Raw genomic sequence first — 24,655 nt, forward strand, 5'->3', positions numbered from 1 at the left:
AGCAACGACGACAACATGGATCCTAGACCACGGTTTGGAGGGCCATGACCACAAACTTAGTGGTGACTCCCTGGGTGCATTGCTCAGTTGAGAACAACTGTTGCATTGGCGTACACAAGACTCCAAATCTGAGTCAATGCCGGGCCACCACACATAGGATCTGGCTATAGCTTTCATCATTACTATGCCTGGGTGGGTACTGTGTAGGTCGCGTATGAACATTTCCCTGCCTTTCTTGGGCAAAACCACGTGATTACCCCACAAAAGACAGTCTGCCTGTGTGGACATTTTGTCTTTACGCCGCTGGAATGGCTTGATCTCTTCATGCATCTCCGCTGGGACGCTGGACCAGCTCCCATGGAAGACACGTTTTTTTTTTACAAGGGACAGTAAAGGATCCTGGCTGGTCCAGGTCCTGATCTGGCAGGCCGTAATGGGTGACTTTTCATTTTCATTGCATCCATCACCAAGAGCATGTCTGCAGGCTGAGCCATTTCCACCCTGGTGGTGGGCAATGGTAGCCGACTGAGGGCATCAGCGCAGTTCTCTGTGCCTGGCGAATTACATAGTTATATGCAGACAGCGTGAGCGCCCATCTTTGGATGCGAGCAGAGGCATTGGTATTGATACCTTTGCTCTCTGAGAATAGCGATATGAGCGGCTTATGGTCAGTTTTTAACTCGAACTTAAGCCCAAACATATACTGATGCATTTTTTTTTAACCCCATAAACGGATGCCAGAACTTCTTTTTCAATCATGCTGTAGGCCCTTTCGGCCTTAGACAAGCTCCTGGACGCATAAGCGACCGGTTGCAATGTTCCCGATTCGTTTGCTTGTTATAATACTCACCCAACCCCATATGAAGACGCATCGCAAGTTGGCACTAAACGTTTACAAGGATCATACAGGACAAGTTGTTTGTTGGAACATAACAGATTTCAGGCTTTCTCAAAAGCTTTCTCTTGTGATTTCCCCCATACCCAATCATCTCCCTTGCGTAGCAATCATGTAGAGGTTCTAGCAAGGTGCTTAACCCAGGTAGGAAATTACCAAAATAATTGAGGAGTGCCAGGAACGACCGCAGCTCTGTCACGTTCTGTGGTCTCAGCGCGTTCTTGATGGCATCCGTCTTGGCGTCGGTGGGTCTGATGCTGTTTGCCGCGATTCTTCTCCCTAAGAACTCGACCTCTGGCACCAGGAAAACACACTTCGAGCGTTTCAACCAGAGTCCCACACGATCTAGCCGACTTAGAACCTCTTCCAGGTTCTGCAAGTGTTCGATGGTGTCCCGACCTGTGACCAGTATTTCGTCCTGGAAAACCAAGGTGCGCGGAACCGACTTTAGCAGACTCTCCATGTTCCTTTGAAAAATAGCCATGGCTGATCGAATCCCAAATGTGCATCTATTGTAGATGAACAGACCTTTGTGCGTATTGATGCAGGTGAGGCCTTCCGAAGATTCCGCCAGCTCCTGCGTCACGTAGGCCGAGGTCAGGTCCAACTTGGTGAACGTCTTTCCTCCTGCCAGCGTCGCAAATAGGTCATCTGCCTTGGATCGAGAGGTGGGAGTTCGGGAGGCGAGCAGCCTACAAAAGGCCCGTCAGTGAGCAGTCTGGGGAGCTTCGAGAGGCGGGAGTTCGGGAGGCGAGCGGACTACAAAAGGCCCGTCAGTGAGCAGTCCGGGGAGCGTCGAGAGGCGGGAGTTTGGGAGGCGAGCGACCAACAAAAGGCGAGCGGGTGCAGCTGCAGCAGGGAGGCAAAAAGAAGTAAAAAGAAATCGAAAGGTGACGTCACAGCCAAGGGGGTAAGTGATTGGTGAGTAGTTTTTCTTTTTTTTTTCTTTATCAGTCAGTAACATTTATCATTGTTGTTGCCAAATTAAATTTATCTAGGGGTTAAGTCATGGCAGGAGAGCTCGGACACGTATTATGCTCCTCCTGTACTATGTGGGAAGTCAGGGATGCTTCCGGTGTCCCTGACGACTACTTGTGCGGGAATTGTATCCACCTCCAGCTCCTGACGGTCCGCATTGCGGCCCTGGAGCTGCGGGTGGATGAACTCTGGAGCATCCACGATGCTGAGAATGACGTGAATAGCACGTTTAGCGAGTTGGTCTTAACGCAGGTAAAGGGTACACAGCCAGATAGTAAATGGGTGACCAACAGGAAGAGCAGTGCAAGGAAGGTAGTGCAGGGGTCCCCTGCGGTCATCCCCCTGCAAAACAGATACACCGCTTTGGGTACTGTTGAGGGGATGACTCATCAGGGGAGAGCAGCAGCAGCCAAGTTCATGGCACCGTGGGTGGCTCAGAGAGTTGTTAACCTGTGGAATTCCCTGACGCAGAGAGTTGTTGATGCCAGTTCATTGGATATATTCAAGAGGGAGTTAGATATGGCCCTTACGGCTAAGGGGATCAAGGGGTATGGAGAGAAAGCAAGAACGGGGTACTGAGGGAGTGATCAGCCATGATCTTATTGAATGGCGGTGCTTGCTCGAAGGGCCGAATGGCCTACTCCTGCACCTATTTTCTATGTTTCTATGTATTGGGTACTGGTTCTGCAGCGAAAAACGGTTAATGGTTACTTTATAGTCCCCGCAAATTCTGACCGTGCCATCGCCCTTGAGAACCGGAACAATCGGACTGGCCCACTCGAACTCCACCGGCGCGATGATGCCTTCTCGTTGCAGACTGTCTAGCTCGATCTCCACTTTCTCTTGCATCATATATGGCATCGCCCGTGCCTTGTGGTGGATGGGTCGTGTACCGGGAATCAAGTGGATCTGCACCTTTGCCCCCGAAAAACTTCCGACGCCTGGCTCACACAACGACAGAAACTTGCTCAGAACCTGGGCACATGAGGCGTTGTCGGCAGATGAAAGCGCTTGGATGTCGTCCCAGTTCCAGCGGATTTTTCCCAGCCAGCTTCTGCCGAACAGTGTGGGGCCATCTCCTGCTACTATCCATAGTGGTAGTTTGTGCACCGCTCCATCATAGGAAACTTTTACTGCTGCGCGCCAATTATAGGGATCAGCTCTTTAGTGTAAGTACTCAGCTTGGTGTGAATGGGGCTCAACTTGGGCCTGTGTGCCTTGTTGCGCCACAGCCTGTCGAAGGCCTTTTTGCTCATGATAGACTGACTTGCACCCGTGTCCAATTCCATGGATACTGGAATTCCGTTCAGTTCAACTTTAAACATGATCAGTGGTGAAGGTATGTGCCCCGTACACTTCTGCCTCTTTGGTTTGAGTCTAGTTCAGTTTGATCCGCCATGAATTGGTCTTCCTCTGCAACGTGGTGGTTTGCAGGGTTTGCAGCTGGTTTGCAGGGTTTGCAGCTCGTCTGCACATTCGCTGGAGCTGTCCCATTGTTCCACAGCCTTTGCATGCATAGTGTTTGAAGTGGCATTGATGGGCTCGATGATCACCTCTGCAACGCCAACAAGTTATTAACTGCCTCGCATTAACGCTTGATGGCGGGCTCTGAGTCATCTGAGGTCGTGCAGCTGCAGGCATATACATTCTGCCATATGCATTCCATTCCTGCCTGAAAACAATATTACTCTGTGTACAGTACTTGCCGAAACCTCTTTATGCTGCAAAATGTATTTGGTGTTATCGCTGGTGGACATAAATGCCGAGGCTATCATAGAAACATAGAAAATAGGTGCAGGAGTAGGCTATTCGGCCCTTCGAGCCTGCACCACCATTCAATATGATCATGGCTGATCAAGCTACTTCAGTAGCCCATTCCTGCTTTCTTTCCATACCACTTGATCCCTTTAGCCATAAGGGCCACATCGAACTCACTTTTGAATATATCTAACGAACTGGCCTCAAAAACTTTCTGTGACAGAGAATTCCACAGGTTCACAATTCTCTGAATGAAGAAGTTTCTGCTCATCTCAGTCCTAAATGGCTTACCCCTTATTCTTAGACTGTGACCCCTGGTTCTGGACTTCTCCAACATCGGGAACATTCTTCCTGCATCTAACCTGTCCTATCCCGTCAGAATGTTATATGTTTCTGAGAGATCACCTCTCATTCTTCTAAATTCCAGTGAATATAAGCCTTGTCGATCCAGTCTTTCTTTATATGGCAGTCCTATCATCCCGGGAATCAGTCTGGTGAGCCGTCGCAGCACTCCCTCAATCGCAAGAATGTTCTTCCTCAGATTAGGAGACCAAACTGTACAGAATATTCAAGGTGTGGCCTCACCAAGGCACTGTACAACTGCAGTAAGACCTCCCTGCACCTAAACTCTCATCCTCTTGCTATGAAACATAGATAGAACATAGAAAATAGATGTAGGAGTAGGCCATTCGGCCCTTCGAGCCTGCACCGCCATTCAACGAGTTCATGGCTGAACATGCAACTTCAGCACCCCATTCCTGCTTTCTTGCTATACCTCTTGATCCCCCTAGTAGTAAGGACTACATCTAACACCTTTTTGAATATATTTAGTGGATTGGCCTCAACAACTTTCTGTGGTAGAGAATTCCACAGGTTCACCACTCTCTGGGTGAAGAAGTTTCTCCTCATCTCGGTCCTAAATGGCTTACCCCTTATCCTTAGACTGTGACCCCTGGTTCTGGACTTCCCCAACATTGGGAACATCCTGCATCGAACCTGTCTGAACCCATCAGAATTTTAAACGTTTCCATGAGATCCCCTCTCATTCTTCTGAACTCCAGTGAATGCAAGCCCAGTTGACCTCGCCTTTCTTGATATGTCAGTCCCGCCATCCCGGGAATCAGTCTGGTGAACCTTCGCTGCACTCCCTCAATAGCAAGAATGTCCTTCCTCAAGTTAGGAGACCAAAGCTGTACACAATATTCCAGGTGTGGCCTCACCAAGGCCCTGTACAACTGTAGTAACACCTCCCTGCCCCTGTACTCAAATCCCCTTGCTATGAAGGCCAACATGCCATTTGCCTTCCTCACCGCCTGCTGTACCTGCATGCCAAATTTCAATGACTGATGTACCATGACACCCAGGTCTAGTTGCACCTCCCCTTTTCCTAATCTGTCACCATTCAGATAATATTCTGCCTTCCTGTTTTTGCCACTAAAATGGATAACCTCACATTTATGTACATTATACTGCATCTGCCATGCATTTGCCCACTCACCTAACCTGTCCAAGTCACCCTGCAGCCTCTTAGCATCCTCCTCACAGCTCACACTGCCACCCAGCTTAGTGTCATCTGCAAACTTGGAGATACTACATTCAATTCCTTCGTCCAAATCATTAATGTATATTGTAAGTAGCTGGGTTCCCAGCACTGAACCTTACAGTACCCCACTAGTCACTGCCTGCCATTCTGAAAAGGACCTGTTTATTCCCACTCTTTGCTTCCTGTCTGCCAACCAGTTCTCTATCCACGTCAATACATTACCCCCAATACCATGTGCTTTAATTTTGCACACTAATCTCTTGTGTGGGACGTTGTCAGAAGCCTTTTGAAAATCCAAATACACCACATCCACTGGTTCTCCCTTGTCCACTCTACTAGTTACATCCTCAAATTGTAAAGCATAAATCCATACTGACTTGGACCGATCCTGTCACAGCTTTCCAAATGCGCTGCTATTACATCTTTAATAATTGATTCCAACATTTTCCCCACTACCGATGTCAGGCTAACCGGTCTATAATTCCATTTTCTCTCCCTCCTTTTTTAAAAAGTGGGGTTACATTATCTACCCTCCAATCCATAGGAACTGATCCAGAGTCTATAGAATGTTGGAAAATGACCACCAATGCATCCACTATTTCTAGGGCCACTTCCTAAAGTACTCTGGGATGCAGACTTTTAGGCCCTGGGGATTTATCGGCCTTCAATCCCATCAATTTCCCTAACACGATTTACTGACTAATAAAGATTTCCTTCAGTTCCTCATTCTCGCTAGACCCTCGGTCCCTGAGTATTTCTGGAAGGTTATTTGTGTCTCCCTTAGCGAAGACAGAACCAAAGTATTTGTTCAGTTGGTCTGCCATTTCTTTGTTCCCCATTATCAATTCACCTGATTCTGACTGCAAGGGACCTACATTTGTCTTCACTAATCTTTTTCTCTTCACATATCTATAGAAGCTTTTGCAGTCAGTTTTTTATGTTGCCTGCAAGTTTACTCTCATACTCTATTTTCCCCTTCCTAATTAACTTTTGTCCTCCTCGACTGAATTCTAAATTTTTCCCAGTTCTCAGGTTTGCTGCTTTTTCTGGCCAATGTATATGCCTCTTCCTCGGATTTAACACTATCCCTAATTTACCTTGCAAACCACGGTTGAGCCATCTTCCCCGTTTTATTTTTACTCCAGACAGGGATGTACAATTGTTGAAGTTCATCCATGTGATCTTTAAATATCTGCCATTGCCTATCCACCGTCAACCCTTTAAGTATCATTCGCCAGTCTATTCTAGCCAATTCACGTCTCATACCATCGAAGTTACCTTTCTTTAAGTTCAAGACCCTCGTCTCTGAATTAACTGTGTCACTCTCCATCTTAATAAAGAATTCTACCATGTTATGGTCACTCTTCCCCAAGGGGCCTCGCACAACAAGATTGCTAATTAATCCTCCCTCATTACACAACACCCAGTCTCGGATGGCCAGTTCCCTAGTTGGTTCCTCGACATATTGGTCTCGAAAACCATCCTTTATTCACTCCAGGAAATCCTCCTCCACCGTATTGCTACCAGTTTGATTAGCCCAATCTATATGTAGATTAAAGTCACCCATGATAACTGCTGTATCTTTATTGCACACATCTCTAATTTCCTGTTTAATGCCATCCCCAACCTCACTACTGCTGTTTGGTGGTCTGTACACAACTCCCACGTTTTCTGCCCTTTGGTGTTCTGCAGCTCTACCCATACAGATTCCACATCATCCAAGCTAATGTCCTTCCTTACTACTGTGTTAATCTCCTCTTCAACTAGCAACGCTACCCCACCTCCTTTTCCTTTCTGTCTATCCTTCCTGAATATTGAATACCCCTGGATGTTGAGTTCCCAGCCTTGGTCACCCTGGAGCCATGTCTCCGTAATCCCAATTACATCATATCCGTTAACAGCTATCTGCGCAGTTAATTCATCCACCTTGTTACGAATGCTCCTCGCATTGAGACACAGAGCCTTCAGTCTTGTTTTTTTAACACTCTTTGTCCTTTTAGAATTATGTTGTAATGTGGCCCTTTTTGATTTTTGCCTTTGATTTCTCTGCCTTCCACTTTTCCTTATCTCCTTTCTACCTTTTGCTTCTGCCCCCATTTTACTTCCCTCTGTCTCCTTGCATAGATTCCCATCCTCCTGCCATTATTGTTATGGCTTTGCTCAGGTTCGGTGTTTCAACAGCCAATAGTTTGCGAAGGATAACCTCATGGCCACTGCCAAGCACAAAAAAGTCTCTTAGCATTTGCTCCAGGAATCCATCAAATTCACAATGTCCTGCAAGGCGCCTTAGTTCAGCGACGTAGCTCGCCACTTCCTGGCCTTCAGACCGTTGATACCTTGCCATCCTTCGGATTTAGGTGCTCCCGGGCCAGCATACACAGTTCTTCATACGATTTGGTTGTTGGTTTCACCGGAGCAAGAACATTCTTCATGAGGTTGTTGCCCCGCAGACGGTGAGGAGGATCGCCGTTCGTTTGGCAGCGTTCACACTCCCTTCCATTAGTATTGGTCGAGTCGCTCCACAAAGGCCTCCTAATCGTCCCCTTTTGAGAATTTCTCCAGGATACCAACAGTTCTCTGCATTTTCGCATGATGGTTCGTTATCTCGTCGCCAGTTGTTATGTCCAGAATCAAATAACGTGATTGAGTACTGTAGACGTGAGCAAGTGTGACCTTAGTCTCTTTAATCTAACTCCAGAGTGTTGGTACAGCATGGGAGGCCTGCTTATATACAGTGTTCCCAAGGGATGCTGGGATCCCTTGGGACTCCAACAGATACTCCCTCTGGTGGCGGTAGAATGCTGGTTACATAGGGTTGCATACATAACACCTTGCATTGAAGTATATACCATTTAGCACTGCCAAACTTCCTTGTTGTCTATTTTCTAGCTCTTGTTTCCTCTGTCTTCCAAATTCACTTCCTACTTTTTTGCTTTCCAACTCCAGCTTTGCTTCTCTCCCTCCTGAATCTATTCTCAGGTTCCCATCCCCCTGCCAAGCTAGTTTAAACCCTCCCCAACGACACGAGCAAATCACCCACGAGGATACTGGTCCAGGCTCTGTTGAGGAGCAACACATCTGGCTTGTACAGGTTCCACCTCCCCCAGAAATGGTCCCGATGCCTCAGGAATCTAAAGCCCTCCCTCGTGCACCATCCTTCCAACCACGCATTCAATTATCCTATCTTCCTATTTTTGTACTCACCAGCAAGTAGTACCGGGAGTAATCCGAAGATTACTACCTTTGAGATCCTGCTTTTTAATCTCTCTCCTTGCTCCCTAAATTCTGCCTGCCTCTTTCTACCTATGTCATTGGTACAGATATGGACCATGACCTCTGCCTGTTCACCCTCTTCACCCCAGAATGCCAGCAGCCGCTCGGTGACATCCTCGATCCTGGCACCAGGGAGGCAACATACCATTCTGGAGTAATGTCTGCGGCTGCAGAAACGCCTGTCTGCTCCCCTAACTATCTAATTCCCTACCACTATTGCTCTTCCACTCTTCTTCCTCCGCCCCCGCTCCCCCTGTGCAGCTGAGCCACCTGTGGTGCCGTGGACTTGGCTCTGGATGCACTCCCCAGAAGGAACCATCACCTTCACCAGTATCCAGATCAGAATACTAGTTGGAGAGCAAGATGCACTCGGGACTCGTGCACTACCTACCTGGTCCTCCTCTTCTGGCTGGCGGTCCCCCACTTTCTCTCTGCCTGCACACTCTTAAGCTGTGTGATGACTGTTATATATGTATACTTGCATTTACTTTGTACAGCCACCAGAGGGCTCATCCCCTGGAGTCCCAAGGGGTCCCATAATCCCTTGGGAGCATAGGTATATAAAAAGGCTTCACAGGTTGAAGTAACATTCTGGAGACCTGCAATAAAACACTAAGGTCACACTTTACTTTGAGCTCACAGTGTTCAGTCTGAATCTTTCTCCATACACTACAACTGCCGACGAGATTCAGATAGCGACCCCAAAGATGCAGAGAACAGTGGGCATCCTGGAAAAATTTTCGGAGGGACATGATTGGGAAACTTTTATGGAGCGACTCGACCAATACTTCGTGGCCAACGAGCTAGATGGGGCAGAGAACGCTGCCAAACGTAAAGCGATCCTCCTCACCATCTGTGGGGCACCAACGTATGGCCTCATGAAGAACTTGCTCACTCTAGCAAAACCCACCGAGAAACCATACGACGATTTGTGCACACTGATCCGAGAGCATTTGAACCTGAAGGAAAGTGTTCTGATGGCGAGGTACCGGTTCTCCACCTACAAAAGGTCTGAAGGCCAGGAAGTGGCGAATTATGTCGCCGAGCTGAGACGCCTTGCAGGACATTGTATTTGGAGCACATGCTCAGAGACTTTGTCGTGCTTGGCATTGGCCACTAAACCATACTTCGCAAGCTTTTGACTGTAGAGACCTTAACCTTGAGTAAGGCCATAGCGATAGCCCAGGCGTACATTGCCACCAGTGACAATACTAAACAAATCTCTCAGCACACAAGTGCTGCTACAAGTACTGTGAACAAAGTGATGTTGTTTTCGAATCGTAACATACAGAACGTACAGGGCAAGTCACACTTACCTGCAGCTACATGTCTGTAGATGTCTCAGAGTCCACCATCAAGGGTGTTGAATGCAAGGCTATTAACACCTTGTTGGCGTTGCGGGGGTGATCATCGTTTCCATTCATGCCGATTCAAAGGATACGTTTGCAAGGGCTGTGAAACAATGGGACACCTCCAACGAGTGTGCAGGCGAGCTGCTAAGCCTGTTAAACCTGCAAACCACCACATTGCAGAGGAGGACAGATCCACGGGGGATCACTACAAACCTGAGCCTCAGATAGAGGAGGCAGAAGTACATGGGGTGCACACATTCACCACGAATTGTCCCCCGATAATGCTGAATGTTGAACTAAATGGATTCCCGGTATCAATGGAGCTGGACACGGGCGCGAGCTAGTCCATCATGGGCAAGAGGACTTTCGAAAGGTTGTGGTGCAACAAGGCCTCAAGGCCAGTCTTAACCCCAGTTCGCACGAGACTAAGAACTTACACTAAAGAACTGATTCCTGTAATCGGCAGTGCTACCGTAAAGGTCTCCTACGATGGAGCGGTGCACAAGCTACCACTTTGGGTGGTACCGGGCGATGGTCCCACACTGCTCGGCAGGAGCTGGCTGGCTGGGAAAGATATGCTGGAACTGAGACGTCGTCCGAGCGCTATCGCCTGCTGACAACACTTCGTATGCCCAGGTCTTAAACAAATTTCCTTCGCTGTTCAAACCAGGCATCGGGAAATTCCAAGGAGCAAAAGTGCAGATCCACCTAACTTCGGGGGCGCGACCCATCCATCACAAGGCGAGAGCAGTACCGTACATGATGAGAGAAAGGGTAGAGATCAAGCTAGACCGGCTGCAACAAGAGGGCATCATTTCACCGATCGAGTTCAGCGAGCGGGCCAGTCCTATTGTCCCAGTCCTCACGGGAGACGGCACCGTCAGAATCTGTGGTGATTACAAAATAACTATCAATCGTTTCTCCCTGCAGGACCAATACCCCTAAACAAAAGCCGACGACCTCTTTGCAATGCTGGCGAGAGGAAAGACGTTCACGAAGCTGGATCTGACTTCAGCCTACATGACGCAGGAACTGGAGGAATCATCGAAGGCCCTCACCTGCATCAACACGCACACAAGTCTTTTTGTTTATAACACTTGTCCGTTTGGAATCCGATCAACGGCGCCGATATTCCAGAGAAACATGGAAAGTTTACTGAAGTCGGTCCCACAAACCGTGGTCTTCCAGGACGACATTTTGATCACAGGTCGGAACACAGTCGAGCACCTGCAGAACCTGGAGGAGGTTCTTAGTTGACTCAACCGCGTGGGGTTCAGGTTAAAACGCTCGAAGTGCGTTTTCCTGGTGCCCGAAGTGGAGTTCTTGTGAAGGAGGATTGCGGTGGATGGCATCAGCCCACCAACGCGAAAACGCACCGAGGCCATAGAACGTAACGGAGCTGCGGTTGTTTCTGGGACTCTTGAACTACTTTGGTAACTTCTTACCGGGGGTCAGCACACTGCTAGAACCACCACTACATGTCTTACTACAAAAAGGGGGTGAATGGATTTGGGGCAAAAGCCAAGAAAATGCCTTTGTAAAAGCGAGAAAATTGTTATGCTCAAACAAATTGCTTGTGTTGTACGATCCATGTAAGCGTTTGGTACTAGCATGTGACGTGTCGTCATATGGCGTCGGGTGTGTATTGCAACAAGCTAATGATTTTGGGAAACTGCAACCGGTTGCTTATGCATCCAGGAGTCTGTCCAAGGCTGAGAGAGCCTACTGCATGATTGAAAAAGAAGCATTAGCGTGTGTCTATGGGGTAAAGAAAATGCATCACGGGGGTAGAAATAGCGCAGCCCGCAGATCTAGCCATGGTTATGGAAGCATTTGAGAGTGAGCAATCACCTGTCACTGCCCGGCAGATCAAAACCTGGACAAGCCAGGACCCCTTATTATCTCTAGTCAACAACTGTGTTCTTCACGGGAGCTGGTGCAGTGTCCCAGTGGAAATGCAGGAAGAGATAAAGCCGTTCCAGTGGTGCAAAGATGAAATGTCTATACAGGCAGACTGCCTTCTGTGGGGCAATCGAGTAGTGGTCCCCAAGAAGGGCAGAGAGACCGTCATCAAAGACCTCCACAGTACCTATTGTGTTCCGAACACAGATGAGACTGCACACAGGAAAGTTAAAGTAACAGTGACCTCAGTCTTTATTAAGACACTCCAGAGTGAGGAACAGGCCTTAGGGGCGGTTTATATACAGTGCTCCCAAGGGATGCTGGGATCCCTTGGGACTTCAGGGGATGCACTCCCTGCTGGCGGAACATGGGAGTGCATGCCTTACAGATACACAACATCACTCCCCCGCAAAGTCAATGTGAAAACTATTTACAAGGTGAGGCGGTCGGGAGCCTATCTGTCCCTGGTGGACCGTCTCGGTACAAATGTCTGTTCTGGTGTGTTGGCTGTGCCCTCACTGGGCTGGCGTGTTTTTGGCCCTGCAGGGCTGCTGGGAGAGCCTGGCCTTGCTAGGCTGTTGGGCGTGATAGGTTCGATTTCCTGGTCCGGGGTGGTGTCGTTGATCCTTTGGGTGTGTTTTGTGGGCTCGAAAAAGGTGGTGTCTGCTGTGGGTTGTTCAGCCTCGTTTGGTCCAGGTGCTTTCTGCAAATTTGTCCATTGTCTAGTTTGATTACAAACACCCTACTCCCTTCTTTAGCTATCACCGTGCCCGCGATCCACTTGGGACCATGTCCATAGTTTAGCACATACACAGGGTCATTCAGATCAATTTCCCGTGACACAGTGGCGCGACTATCGTTTACATTTTGTTGCTGCCGCCTGCTCTCTACCTGATCATGCAGGTTGGGGTGAACCAGCGAGAGTCTGGTTTTAAGTGTCCTTTTCATGAGTAGCTCAGCCGGGGACACCCCTGTGAGCGAGTGGGGTCTCGTGCGGTAGCTGAGCAGTACTCAGGACAGGCGGGTTTGGAGTGAGCCTTCTGTGACTCGTTTAAGGCTCTGTTTGATTGTTTCCCTATTGGCCCGCTCTGCCTGTGCATTGGAGGCTGGTTTAAATGGGGCCGAGGTTACATGTTTGACCCATTGCGGGTCATGAATTCTTTAAATTCGGCACTGGTGAAACATAGCCCGTTGTCACTGACCAGTATGTCAGGCAGGCCATGGGTGGCAAACATGGCCCTCAGGCTTTCAATGGTGGCGGTGGTGGTGCTTCCCGACATTATTTCACATTCAATCCATTTTGAAAAAGCACCCACCACCACCAGGAACGTTTTACCGAGAAACGGGCCCGCATAGTCGACATGGATCCTTGACCATGTTCTGGAGTGCCAGGACCACAAACTTAGTGGTGCCTCTCTGGGCGCGTTGCTCAACTGAGCACACACGCTGCATTGTCATACACAGGACTCTAAGTCAAAGTCGGCACCGGGCCACCACACATGGGATCTGGCTATCGCTTTCATCATTATTATACCCGGGTGTGTGCTGTGGAGATCCGAGATGAACATCTCCCTGCCCTTTTTTGGTAGCACTGCGCGGTTATCCCACAACAGGCAGCCTGCCTGAATGGACAGCTTGCTTTCATAAGAACATAATAAGAACATAAGAATTAGGAACAAGAGTAGGCCATCTAGCCCCTCGAGGCTGCTCCGCCATTCAACAAGATCATGGCTGATCTGGCCGTGGACTCAGCTCCACTTACCCGCCTGCTCCCCATAACCCTGAATTCCCTTATTGGTTAAAAATCTATCTATCTGTGATTTGAATACATTCAATGAGCTAGCCTCAACTGCTTCCTTGGGTAGAAAATTCCACAGATTCACAACCCTCTGGGAGAAGAAATTCCTTCTCAACTCGGTTTTAAATTGGCTCCCCCGTATTTTGAGGCTGTGCTCCCTAGTTCTAGTCTCCCCGACCAGTGGAAACAACCTCTCTGCCTCTATCTTGTCTATCCCTTACATTATTATAAATATTTCTAGAAGATCACCCCTCATCCTTCGGAACTCCAACGAGTAAAGACCCAGTCTGCTCAATCTATCATCATAAGGTAACCCCCTCATCTCCGGAATCAGCCTAGTGAATCGTCTCTGTACACCCTCCAAAGCTAGTATATCCTTCCTTAAGTAAGTTGACCAAAACTGCACGCAGTACTCTAGGTGCGGCCTCACCAATACCCTGTACAGTTGCAGCAGGACCTCCCTGCTTTTGTACTCCAACCCTCTCGCAATGAAGGACAACATTCCATTCGCCTTCCTGATTACCTGCTGCACCTGCAAACTAACTTTTTGGGATTCATGCACAAGGACCCCCAGGTCCCTCTGCACCGCATTACTATACCCGGGTGTGTGCTGTGGAGATCCGAGACGAACGTTTCCCTGCCCTTTTTGGGTAGCACTACCCGGTTACCCCACAACAGGCAGTCTGCCTGAATGGACAGCTCGTCCTTTCGCCGCAGGAATGGCTTGATTAGCTCTTGCATTTCAACACAGTTTTTTACTAGTGACAGCAGAGGATCTTGACTGGTCCAAGTCCTAATCTGGCGGACCGTGACAGGTGATTTATCATTTTCAAACGCTTCCATGATCATCAACAAGTCTGCGGGCTGCGTCACCATCAACAAGTTTGTAGACTGCGCCATTTCCACCCCCGTGGTGGGCAGTGGTAGCCAACTGAGAGCATCTGCACAGTTCTCGGTGCCTGGCCTGTGGCGGATGGTATAGTTATACGCTGAGTGCCCACCTTTGTATGCGGGCTGAGGCATTAGTATTTATCTCCTTGTTTTCAGCGACTAGGAATATGAGGAGCTTGTGATCGGTTTCCAGCTCAAATTTGAGGCCAAACAGATACTGATGCATTTTCTTTACCCCGAACACACACGCTAATGCCACTTTCTCAATCATGCTGTAGGCCCTCTCGGCCTTAGACAAGCTCCTGGAGGCATAGGCGACAGGTTGCAACTTCCCCGCAACATTAGCTTGTTGTAATACACACCCGACTCCGTACGACGACGCATCACATGCTAGCACAAGTCTTTGACACGGATTATACAATACAAGCAGCTTGTTGGAGCATAAAATGTTTCTGGCTTTCTCAAAAGCAATTAAGTTTTTCCCCCATACCCAGTTCTCACCTTTACGCAATAACACATGTAAGGACTCGAAGAGGGTGCTTAACCTGGTTGGAAGTTACCAAAATAATTGAGGAGTCCCAGGAACGACCGCAGCTCCGTGACGTTCTGTGGCCTGGGCGCGTTCCTGATAGCCTCTGTCTTGGCGTCTGTGGGCCGAGTGCCATCCGCCACGATCTTTGTCCCCAAAAACTCCACTTCTGTTGCCATGAAGACGCATTTCGATCTCTTCAGCTGCAGCCCTACGTGATCCAGTCGCTGGAGGACCTCCTCCAAGTTTTGTAGGTGCTCGACGGTATCCCGACCCATGACCAATATATCGTCCTGAAAAGCCACCATGCGTGATACCGACTTGAGTAGGCTCTCCATGTTTCTTTGGAAGATCGCTGCTGCCGACCGAATTCCAAACGGGCATCTGTTGTAGATGAACAGTCCCTTGTGCGTGTTGATGCAGGTGAGGCCCTTCGAAGACTCCTCCAGCTCCTGCGTCATATAGGCCGAAGTCAGGTCGAGCTTGGTGAACGTCTTGCCTCCTGCCAGAGTCGCAAATAGGTCGCCTGCCTTAGGTAGCGGGTATTGGTCCTGTAGCGAGAAACAATTAATAGTTACTTTATAATCGCCGCAAATCCTGACCGTGCCATCACTTTTGAGTACTGGAATAATCGGGCTGGCCCACTTGCTGAATTCCACTGGGGAGATGATGCCCTCACGTTGCAGTCTGTACAGTTCAATTTCCACTCTCGCTCATTCATGTGAGGTACCGCTCGCGCCTTGTGGTGAATGGGTCGTGCCTCTGGGACCAAGTAGATCCGCACCTTCGCCCTGGAAAAGTTTCCAATGCCTGGCTCAAAAAGGGAAGGAAATTTGTTAAGAACCTGGGTATATGAGGCCTCATCGACATGTGATAGCGCTCAGATGTCACCCCAGTTCCAGCGGATTTTGCCCAGCCAGCTCCTTCCAAGCAGTGTGGGGCCATCGCCCGGGACAATCCAGGGTGGCAGTTCGTGCACCGTGCCCTCGTAGGTGACCTTGACCATGGCGCAGTCCAGGACAGTGATAAGCTCTTTGGTGTACGTTCTCAGTTTTGTGTGGATGGGGCTCAGGGCTGGTCTGAGTGTCTTGTTGCACCACAGTCTCTCAAACATCTTTTTACTCATGATGGATTGGCTAGCGCCAGTGTCCAGTTCCATGGCTACGGGTAAGCCATTCAATTTTACATTTAGCATTATAGGTGGACATTTCGTAGAAAATGTGTTCACCCCGTGTACTTCAACACCTGCCTCCTCTGAGGCTCGAAATTGCTTTGATCCACCATGGACTGATCGTCCTCTGCCACATGGTGGTTAGCAGGTTTTGCAGAGCTTGCAGCTCGCCTGCAAGTTCGTTGGAGATACCCCATTGTTCCACAGCTCTTGCAAACATACCCTTTGAAGCGGCATGAATAGGTTGAATGGAAGCCTCCACAACGCCAACAAGGTGTGAATTGCCTTGCATTCATCCTTTTGTCGCGGACTCTGAGTCATCTGGGTCACCTGTGGCCTGCTGGCAGTTGCAGACTCGTGTTTCTGCCTTGTACATTTCTGCTCGCAAACACAGTTCCAGTTAATTTATGAACATTGCTAGCACTTGTGTGCTGAGAGATTTGTTTGGTGTTATCACTGGTGGACATAAACGCCTGTGCTATCACAATGGCCTTACTGAGGGTCGGTGTCTCTGCAGTCAAAAGTTTTCGTAGGATGGTCTCGTGGCCAATGCTCAGTACAAAAAAGTCTCTGAGCATTTGCTCCAGGTAGCCATCAAACTCACATTGTCCTGCAAGTCACTTTAGCTCGGCGACGTAGCTCGCCACTTCCTGACCTTCAGATCGCTAGCACGTGTAGAACCGATACCTCGCCATCAGCGCGCTCTCCCTCGGGTTAAAATGCTCCCAAACCAGTGTACACAGCTTCTCATTCGACTTATCTGTGTGTTTCTATGAGACTGTAGGTCGGTGCCCCGCAGACCGTGAGGAGGGCCGCTCTCCTTTTTGCAGCGTTTCCTTCTCCGTCCAGCTCATTGGCTACAAAGTACTGGTCTAGCCGTTCGACATAGGCTTCCCAGTCCTCACCCTCCGAGAACTTCTCCAGGATGCCCACAATTTGCTGCATCTTTGTGTTGGATTCGTATACTCGTCGCCAGTTATTGTGTTCCTAACACAGATGAGACTGCACACAGGGAGGTTAAAGTAACAGTGACCTCAGTCTTTATGAAGACACTCCAGAGTGAGGAACAGGCCTTAGGGGCCGGCTTATATACAGTGCTCCTAAGGGATGCTGGGATCCCTTGGGACTTCAGGGGATGCACTCCCTGGTGGCGGAACATGGCAGTGCATGTTTTACAGACACACAACAGTACCCACCCAGGCGTCGTAATGATGAAAACTATATGCAGATCCCACGTTTGGTGGGGGCCTGGTATCGATGCGGACTTAGAGTCCTGCGTTCACAGATGTAATACATGCTCGCAGTTGAGCAATGTACCCAGGGAGGCGCCACTAAGTTTGTAGTCTTGGCCCTCCCAACCGTGGTCGAGGGTACACGTCGACTATGCAGGCCCGTTCTTGGGTAAAATATTCCTTGTGGTTGTAGACGCGTACTCCAAGTGGATTGAATGTGAGATAATGTCGGCTAGCATGTCCGCTGCCACCACTGAAAGCCTGCGGGCCATGTTTGCCACACCCGGCTTACCTGATGTCCTGGTGAGCGACAACGGGCCATGTTTCACCAGTGCTGAGTTCAAAGAATTCATGACCCGCATCGGGATCAAACATGTCACATCTGCCCCATTTAAACTAGCGTCCAATGGTCAGGCAGAGAGAGCAGTGCAAACCATCAAGCAAAGGCTTGAAGAGGCTAACTGAAAGCTCACTGCAGACTCTCCTATCCCGAGTCCTGCTTAGCTACCGCACGAGACCACACTCACTCACTGGGATCCCACCTGCTGAACTGCTCATGAAAAATGCACTTAAGACAAGGCTCTCGTTAGTTCACCCTGATCTACATGAACAGATAGAGAGCAGACGGCTTCACTAAAGTGCATACCATGATAACGCAAATGTGTCACGCAAGATTGAAATCAATGATGCTGTATTTGTTTTAAATTATGGACAAGGTCCCAAGTGGCTTCCTGGCACTGTCGTGGCCAAAGAGGGGAGCAGGGTGTTTTGGGTCAAACTTTCAAATGGACTCATTCACCGGAAACACTTGGACCAAATCAAACTCAGATTCACCGACTACCCTGAGCAACCCACCTTGGACCCTACCTTTTTTGATCTCCCAACATACACACCAGTGGCAACCGGCACAACGGTTGACCACGAAGCAGAACCCATCATCCACAGCAGCCCAGTGGGGCCCAACACACCAGGCAGTCCAGCAAGGCCAGCTGCACAGCAGCCCAGCGAGGGCCCAACAAATGATTCAACAACACCAGCTTTCACACCGAGACAATCAACCAGGGCAAGAAGGGCCCCAGATCGACTCGCATTGTAAATAGTTACACTATTGACTTTGGGGGAAAGTATTGTTATATATGTATACTTGCATTTACTCTGTACAGCCACCAGAGGGCTCATCCCCTGGAGTTTCAAGGGATCCCATAATCCTTTGGGAGCACAGGTATTTTAAGAGGCTTCACAGGTTGGAGTAGCACTCTGGAGACCTGCAATAAAAGACTACGGTCACACTTTACTTTGAGCTCACAGTGTTCAGTCTGAATCTTTCTCCATGCACTACAATGACCACCTCCAGAAACGTGCTATCCACAAATTTCTCAGCCTCATGGATGCACTGTCGTGACTCCAGCCGCCGCTCCAGCTCCGAAACCCGGTGCTCAAGTTGCTGTAGCTGGTAACACATCATGGGCGCTAAATGCCTGTACTGCTGGCATGCAAAGCTGTTGGTGAGTTGGAGTTAATGCCTGAAAAGGAACCCGCTCAAGATAGGGAATGTAACAGTTGCAGTATAGCAGGAGCCCTGTATAAGATGGCAATAGTTGGTATTTGAAGAGCTATTTAGGAAAGTGTCGGAAAGGTAGTTTAGCTATGGTTTAAATAGCAGATTGGCTTACCTCCACAAAATGGTGTGGCTGCGACATTCCTTGAAGGCATCTGGAATTTATGCCTAGCATACCTGATTTTTTCTTGCTGCATTGATGATGGTACTGCTCATGTTCATTTACATTTTCACCCTATTACTCTGCCGTGGCTTTGCTATATTGATCATTAAGATGATTGCTGAAGCCGCAGGACAAAATGTGCAACAGTTATTCTTGAATTCCTTGGGGTGGGTTTATGCTGTAGGCCACCCACCAATCATATATGTGAGGTGCTGCTTCAAGACTGCAGTGGTATATGTTTGTTAATTCTGGTCATAGATCGAGCTTTGCTGCACCTGTGCTTGGCTCCTGAGTATTATCAGCCATAGAGTAGCCTGGTCTCACCTTCCACTCTCATTCCCCTTCAAATAAGGTTGACACAGATGATTGCTTTAAAATTTTGACAACTTCTAGGAAAACAGATGTTAATCTGCATGGTTCTGGGCTGGGGTTTGTATACCATGTTAATGTTGAAAGAATAAAATCCATTTCAGGTCACAGATTGTGTTGTGGGACCCAAATGGCAACATAGATGGCCCTGGAATCTGGGAAAGCCAGTAGTTTTGTAGTCCACTAGTGTTGGTGATGTTGGTCGATGGCAAAAATAATGAAGTTGTTCGCAGAATAGGATCCCATGAAGCCACACAGAAATTTAAGGTGATACAAGCCTATCACTGGTGCAGAGGAGAAACCAAAACCCGATTGGGAAGACTGATTCCATTTGTGAAGTATGAGACTGATTGGTGTACAGTGACCTGGATACAAGGAACATGAAGCCAATCCTATGCCCAGCCTCCTTGAACAGGCAGTATGATATAAGTTGCACTCTGACATTAGTTCGGCTACTCCTGGTGCAGAGTGACCAGTATCTGAAGGATAGGGTAGCCGACATTTGTGATTTTCCAGGATGGTTGATGTACAGTAAGGATATCATTAATAGTTGGAAATGAAAGAAGTAGTATCTACGCTCTTACCATTTGAAGTTTTGCTGGGAAATTATCTAAATGATGGGTATATTGTGGCTGATGTGATTAAGGGAGCGGAAGCCTGGTTAGTTACTTGAAGTCAGGCAAAGGTTGTAAAGCCAAACCAAAATGAAGTAACTGAGCTTGGCACAGCAGCAAACTCAGCCTATACATCACTAGAGGCAGTAGCTACATCCTGTGTGAGGAGACTCCTGACAACACAGTAATGACAAGCCACATAGGAGCAGGCAAGGTGTCATTTCAGCATGGCTGAGGTACTGCTTAATAGGCAAGAGTAAAGGTTAATATTACTACAATATTAAAAACTATCAATGACATGCAGGACTGTCTGATTAACCCTTTCCTTACAGTACTTTGGATTAAAGCGATCGTGAGTGTTTGGCTTTGGGAGCTGACTTTCATATTTGGCATGAGAAAAAGATCTGCTATGAGTTTTAAAGGTAACAGGCCACCCTAGCTGTTTGCGTTTTCCTGTAAATAGCCCAGTAGTAGCTGATTGTCACAAGATGAAGGCATCATAAACACTGCTTAAAACATAGGCTGGAAGACAATGGCTGCCACACAATGACTGGAGATCTCCACCCGATTTCCTGGCCTCCACTTGCCCAGTTCACGCCAGTACCATCAGCTATGTGGAACAGAAAATATGCCCTCATGTTTCTCATAGTCTGTGTCAGAGTCAGTAAAATATTTGTGAGTGTTGTCTGTACTGTTAAATGTATTTCTTTACTTTATAAAATTATTTGAGCTTCACAGAATCTGGTAAGTGTAAGTAACAATTATATTAATTTGTCTTTTCCTAGTGGATACTTTAAAGGATGTAAGAATGAGACAACAGAAAATTCATGGCAGTATTTCACTGCAAATTCCTGATAAGAAATAAAATGTAGTAAACTGTTGATTTGGCACAAACTAACATGAATATAGTATTTCCAATATGGCATGGAGTAAGAGCTTGCCTGTGCTGCTGGAGCACAGTTCAGGTAACAGTTTTAACTGGAGTTGAATTTAATATCTGTGTCCTAGATCTTGGATTGATGTCTTCCTGCATTTATGATAATCCCCAGAGATCTGGCACCATGAAAGATCTTGAGTTCCAGACACCATACTGTGACCACAGAGTTGATGTGGTAGTACAGTGTACCAGGCATAATTGCAATGATGCACTATACAATGACTGTGTTCTGCAGAATTGTGTGTTAAAAGAGAATGTTTACAGTCTGTAATAAATGGTTGTTTTATATATTTGAATTAAATAAAACTTTTGGGACCAATTCTCTCCATCAGTCAAAGTAATGATCACAATAAATATTAATAATGGTCCTTTTATTCATAGCGACGGTTCTGGATTAATTAGTACCTGTACTGCTGTGCCATTTGAGAGACTTTAATAGCCACATCATTGTAGCTATAGCTTGATAATCATCAGCTGGTCTTAATGTCTTCAAATTATATTTTAATTTTATCTTCCTTCAATGTTAAATCAAAAACATGGGGTGTTATCTGGATGAGGGAAAAGCCCGCAGGCTGATCATGGTACCATGCTGCATATAAGAACATAAGAACAGAAGATATAGGAGCAGGATATAGAAGCAGGAGTAGGCCATTAGGCCCCTCGAGCCTGCTCCGCCATTTAATAAGATCATGGCTGATCTGATCATGGACTCAGCTCCACTACCCTGCCCGCTACCCATAACCTTATCGCTCAAAAATCTGTCTTATCTCCGCCTTAAATATATTCAATGACCCAGCCTCCACAGCTCTCTGGGGCAGAGAATTCCATAGATTCACAAACCTCTGAGATAAGAAATTCCTCCTCATCTCAGTTTTAAATGGGCGGCCCGTTATTCTGAGACTATGCCCCCTAGTTTTAGTTTCCCCTATGAGTGGAAATATCCTCTCTGCATCCACCTTGTCGAGCCCCCTCATTATCTTATATGTTTCAATAAGATCACCTCTCATTCTTCTGAACTCCAATGAGTATAGTGCAGGAGGCCACTCAATTAGGGGGAGTGAAAGGGAATGTAGTTGTGGTCGGGGACAGTATAGTCGTGACCGGGAGTTTCAAAGATTGTGTTGCCTGCCAAGATTAAAGACATCTTCTTGCGGCTGGAGAAGAACTTGGAGTGGGAAGGGGAGGATCCAGTTGTTGTGGTCCACGTAGGAACCAACCACATTGGTAGAACTAGGAATGAGATTCTGCTGAAAGAGTTTGAGGAGTTGGGATCCAAATTAAAAAGCAGAACCTCAAAGTTAATAATCTCTGGATTGTTACCTGAGTCACGCGCCAATTGGTATAGGGATAAGCAGATTAGAAAGTTAAATGCGTGGCTCAAAGAGCGGCGTGGGAGGCTGGGGTTTTGCTTCATGGGGCACTGGCACCAATACTGAGGAAAGAGGGAGTTGTTCCGTTGGGACGGGCTCCACGTGAACTGGGCTGGAACCAGTGTCCTGGCGAATTGAATAACTAGGGCAGCAGACAGGGCTTTAAATTTAAAAGCAGCAAGACAAATGTCAAGGCTCTAGAGCAGAGCAGAGTAGAGTTTTGGATAAAAATAAGCAGCGTGGGTCAGGAAGGGACAGAGAGAGTAACAAAGGTAATAGGACATTACTGACTAAGGTGACATCAGGAAAAAATAGAAAAAAGTCAAAACTAAAGACACTATATCTGAATGCTCGAAGCATTCGCAATAAAATAGATGAATTAATAGTGCAGATAGAAATTAATAGGTTTGATCTAATAGCCATTACGGAGACGCGGTTGCAAAGTGACCAAGGTTGAAAACTAAATCTTCCAGGATACTTAACTTTGAGAAGAGATACCTCTGCTGCCATTTTTATAATGTGGGCAGGCAAGATGCAGACAGTGGTGGTCCTGGCTGAGGGAGAAATACTCTGGGGTGGTGAGACAACGGTAAACCTGGCCATTCAAATTTTCTGTCATTCTCCTCCACGATTGCTGCTTGATTTTAAGCAGGATCACAGAGGAGAATTGCCCCAAGATATATTCTTCATGTGTTTTTTTTGACGAGACGAAACCAAATCATTCTGCCCAATTTTCCCCTGGTTTTAGCGTAATTAATTTCCGCTTATGCTGAACTTTTAATAGTTCTATATAAGGGTCATACTGGCGTATGGGAAATAGCCCAGGCAAAGAGTTAGACTTCTTTCTCTTGTGAGATAAGGCTTTGAACCCACTTGATGGAAAATAGGACACATCTATATATTAATTTATTTTCTGTTTTCGCATCTTTTTAAATTTAGTGTGAGTTAGGTTACTTAGCAAAACAAATATGTTCATATGATATTAGTTGCACATTTAGTAATTTAATGATTCATTGCTTTAACCATTTATTAAATATTCATCAATTAACACTTGTGTAATCTTTTTCTGTAACTTTAATTGTTACCATAGGACCAAACAGTGTCAGTCGCAGTCAGATAAAAACGGACCATGTGGAATATGATGGCACCACCAAAATTATCGCACCTTCACCAGTGAAAAGGTAAAGCTATGCTATGCTCAAGCATGTTGAACAAATCTGTTTCAGAATTCCAATTATTGAACATCTGAATCCCAAATTCAGATTCAAATTGAAATTCTGAATTATAACTCTCTTTCCTAGCTTTCTAATTTAGCATTGGAACTTCCTTTCTTAGATGTTTCAATCCTAAATTTAGCTTCAGGTTTCTGTATCAGTTTTCTATACCCGTGCTTAAATAATATGAAACTGCACTTGCTTTAAGGGGGTCACACATGTCTACCATGTTTGAATGGATAAACTCGGAACGATCTGAATTTTTCATGTACATATCTGTCTATATGCTATATTAGCAATTTTACACCTGCATGAACTTACCGGTCACCTTTTTCCATTATAAATTTCTATGTATTTATAATGGAAATGCTTACATTGTGAGCTTGTTACACTGTAACCACAGACTCTCATCAATGGAGGCATTGTTATGTCTCCCAGCCTGTACCTCCCAGTGAAATGTCTTTCCTCCACTCAATTTGTTTCCCACGTTGTTGTACAATTTGCTATTTGATGATAAATAATAATATAAAATCAAAGGATTATATATAAAAATAAGAACAGAATTTATGACTTCAAAAAAGCAATGAACTAGATCTGTAAACCCTGGTCCAATTATCTCCTGCTGTTTAACCATGCTTCATCTGAAGGCTGCACGAAATCTTGATGATCTCCAATCGTCTTGGATCCCCTTGCCATTGGACTAAGACCTTGCACTGTCAAGTTCATGTGGTAGCCGGTGTGCAACGGCCATCCCATGTTAAAAAAATCCAAGCAAGACATCCTCCACCCTTTAAAATGAAGTTCAGGACCTGGAACATCAGGACCCTCACAGACAACCCCAACAACGGCAGACCGGAACGTCGTACTGCTATCATTGCCCGGGAACTCAGACGCTTCGACATCGCCACCCTGAGCAACACACAGCGGGCAGAAGTAGGTCAGCTCAAGGAATAAGGTGGTGGATACACCTGCTTCTGAAAAGGCAAACTAGAAGGAGAACAGCGTCTCCAGGGGGTTGGTTTTGCATTAAAAAATGATCTAGTTTGATGACCCTTCGGCTCACTCTAACCCAGAACCAGTATGCTATGGTCATCAGTGCGTATGCCTC

The 24,655-nt window shown here is 47.1% G+C and overlaps 1 protein-coding gene across 1 annotated transcript in view; it reads left to right on the forward strand.

Moving 5' to 3' along the window:
* The window catches only part of epb41l4a (erythrocyte membrane protein band 4.1 like 4A), a 524,857-nt gene that overhangs the window by 352,473 nt on the left and 147,729 nt on the right, over window positions 1-24,655 (forward strand). The window contains exon 14 of the mRNA XM_070864703.1: window positions 23,424-23,514. Within this exon, the coding sequence (XP_070720804.1) occupies window positions 23,424-23,514 (91 nt within the window). The remainder of the gene's footprint in view (window positions 1-23,423; window positions 23,515-24,655) is intronic.

The sequence above is a fragment of the Pristiophorus japonicus genome, chromosome 1 (assembly GCF_044704955.1).
Source record: "Pristiophorus japonicus isolate sPriJap1 chromosome 1, sPriJap1.hap1, whole genome shotgun sequence".
In the NCBI taxonomy this organism is placed as follows: Eukaryota; Metazoa; Chordata; class Chondrichthyes; family Pristiophoridae; genus Pristiophorus; species Pristiophorus japonicus.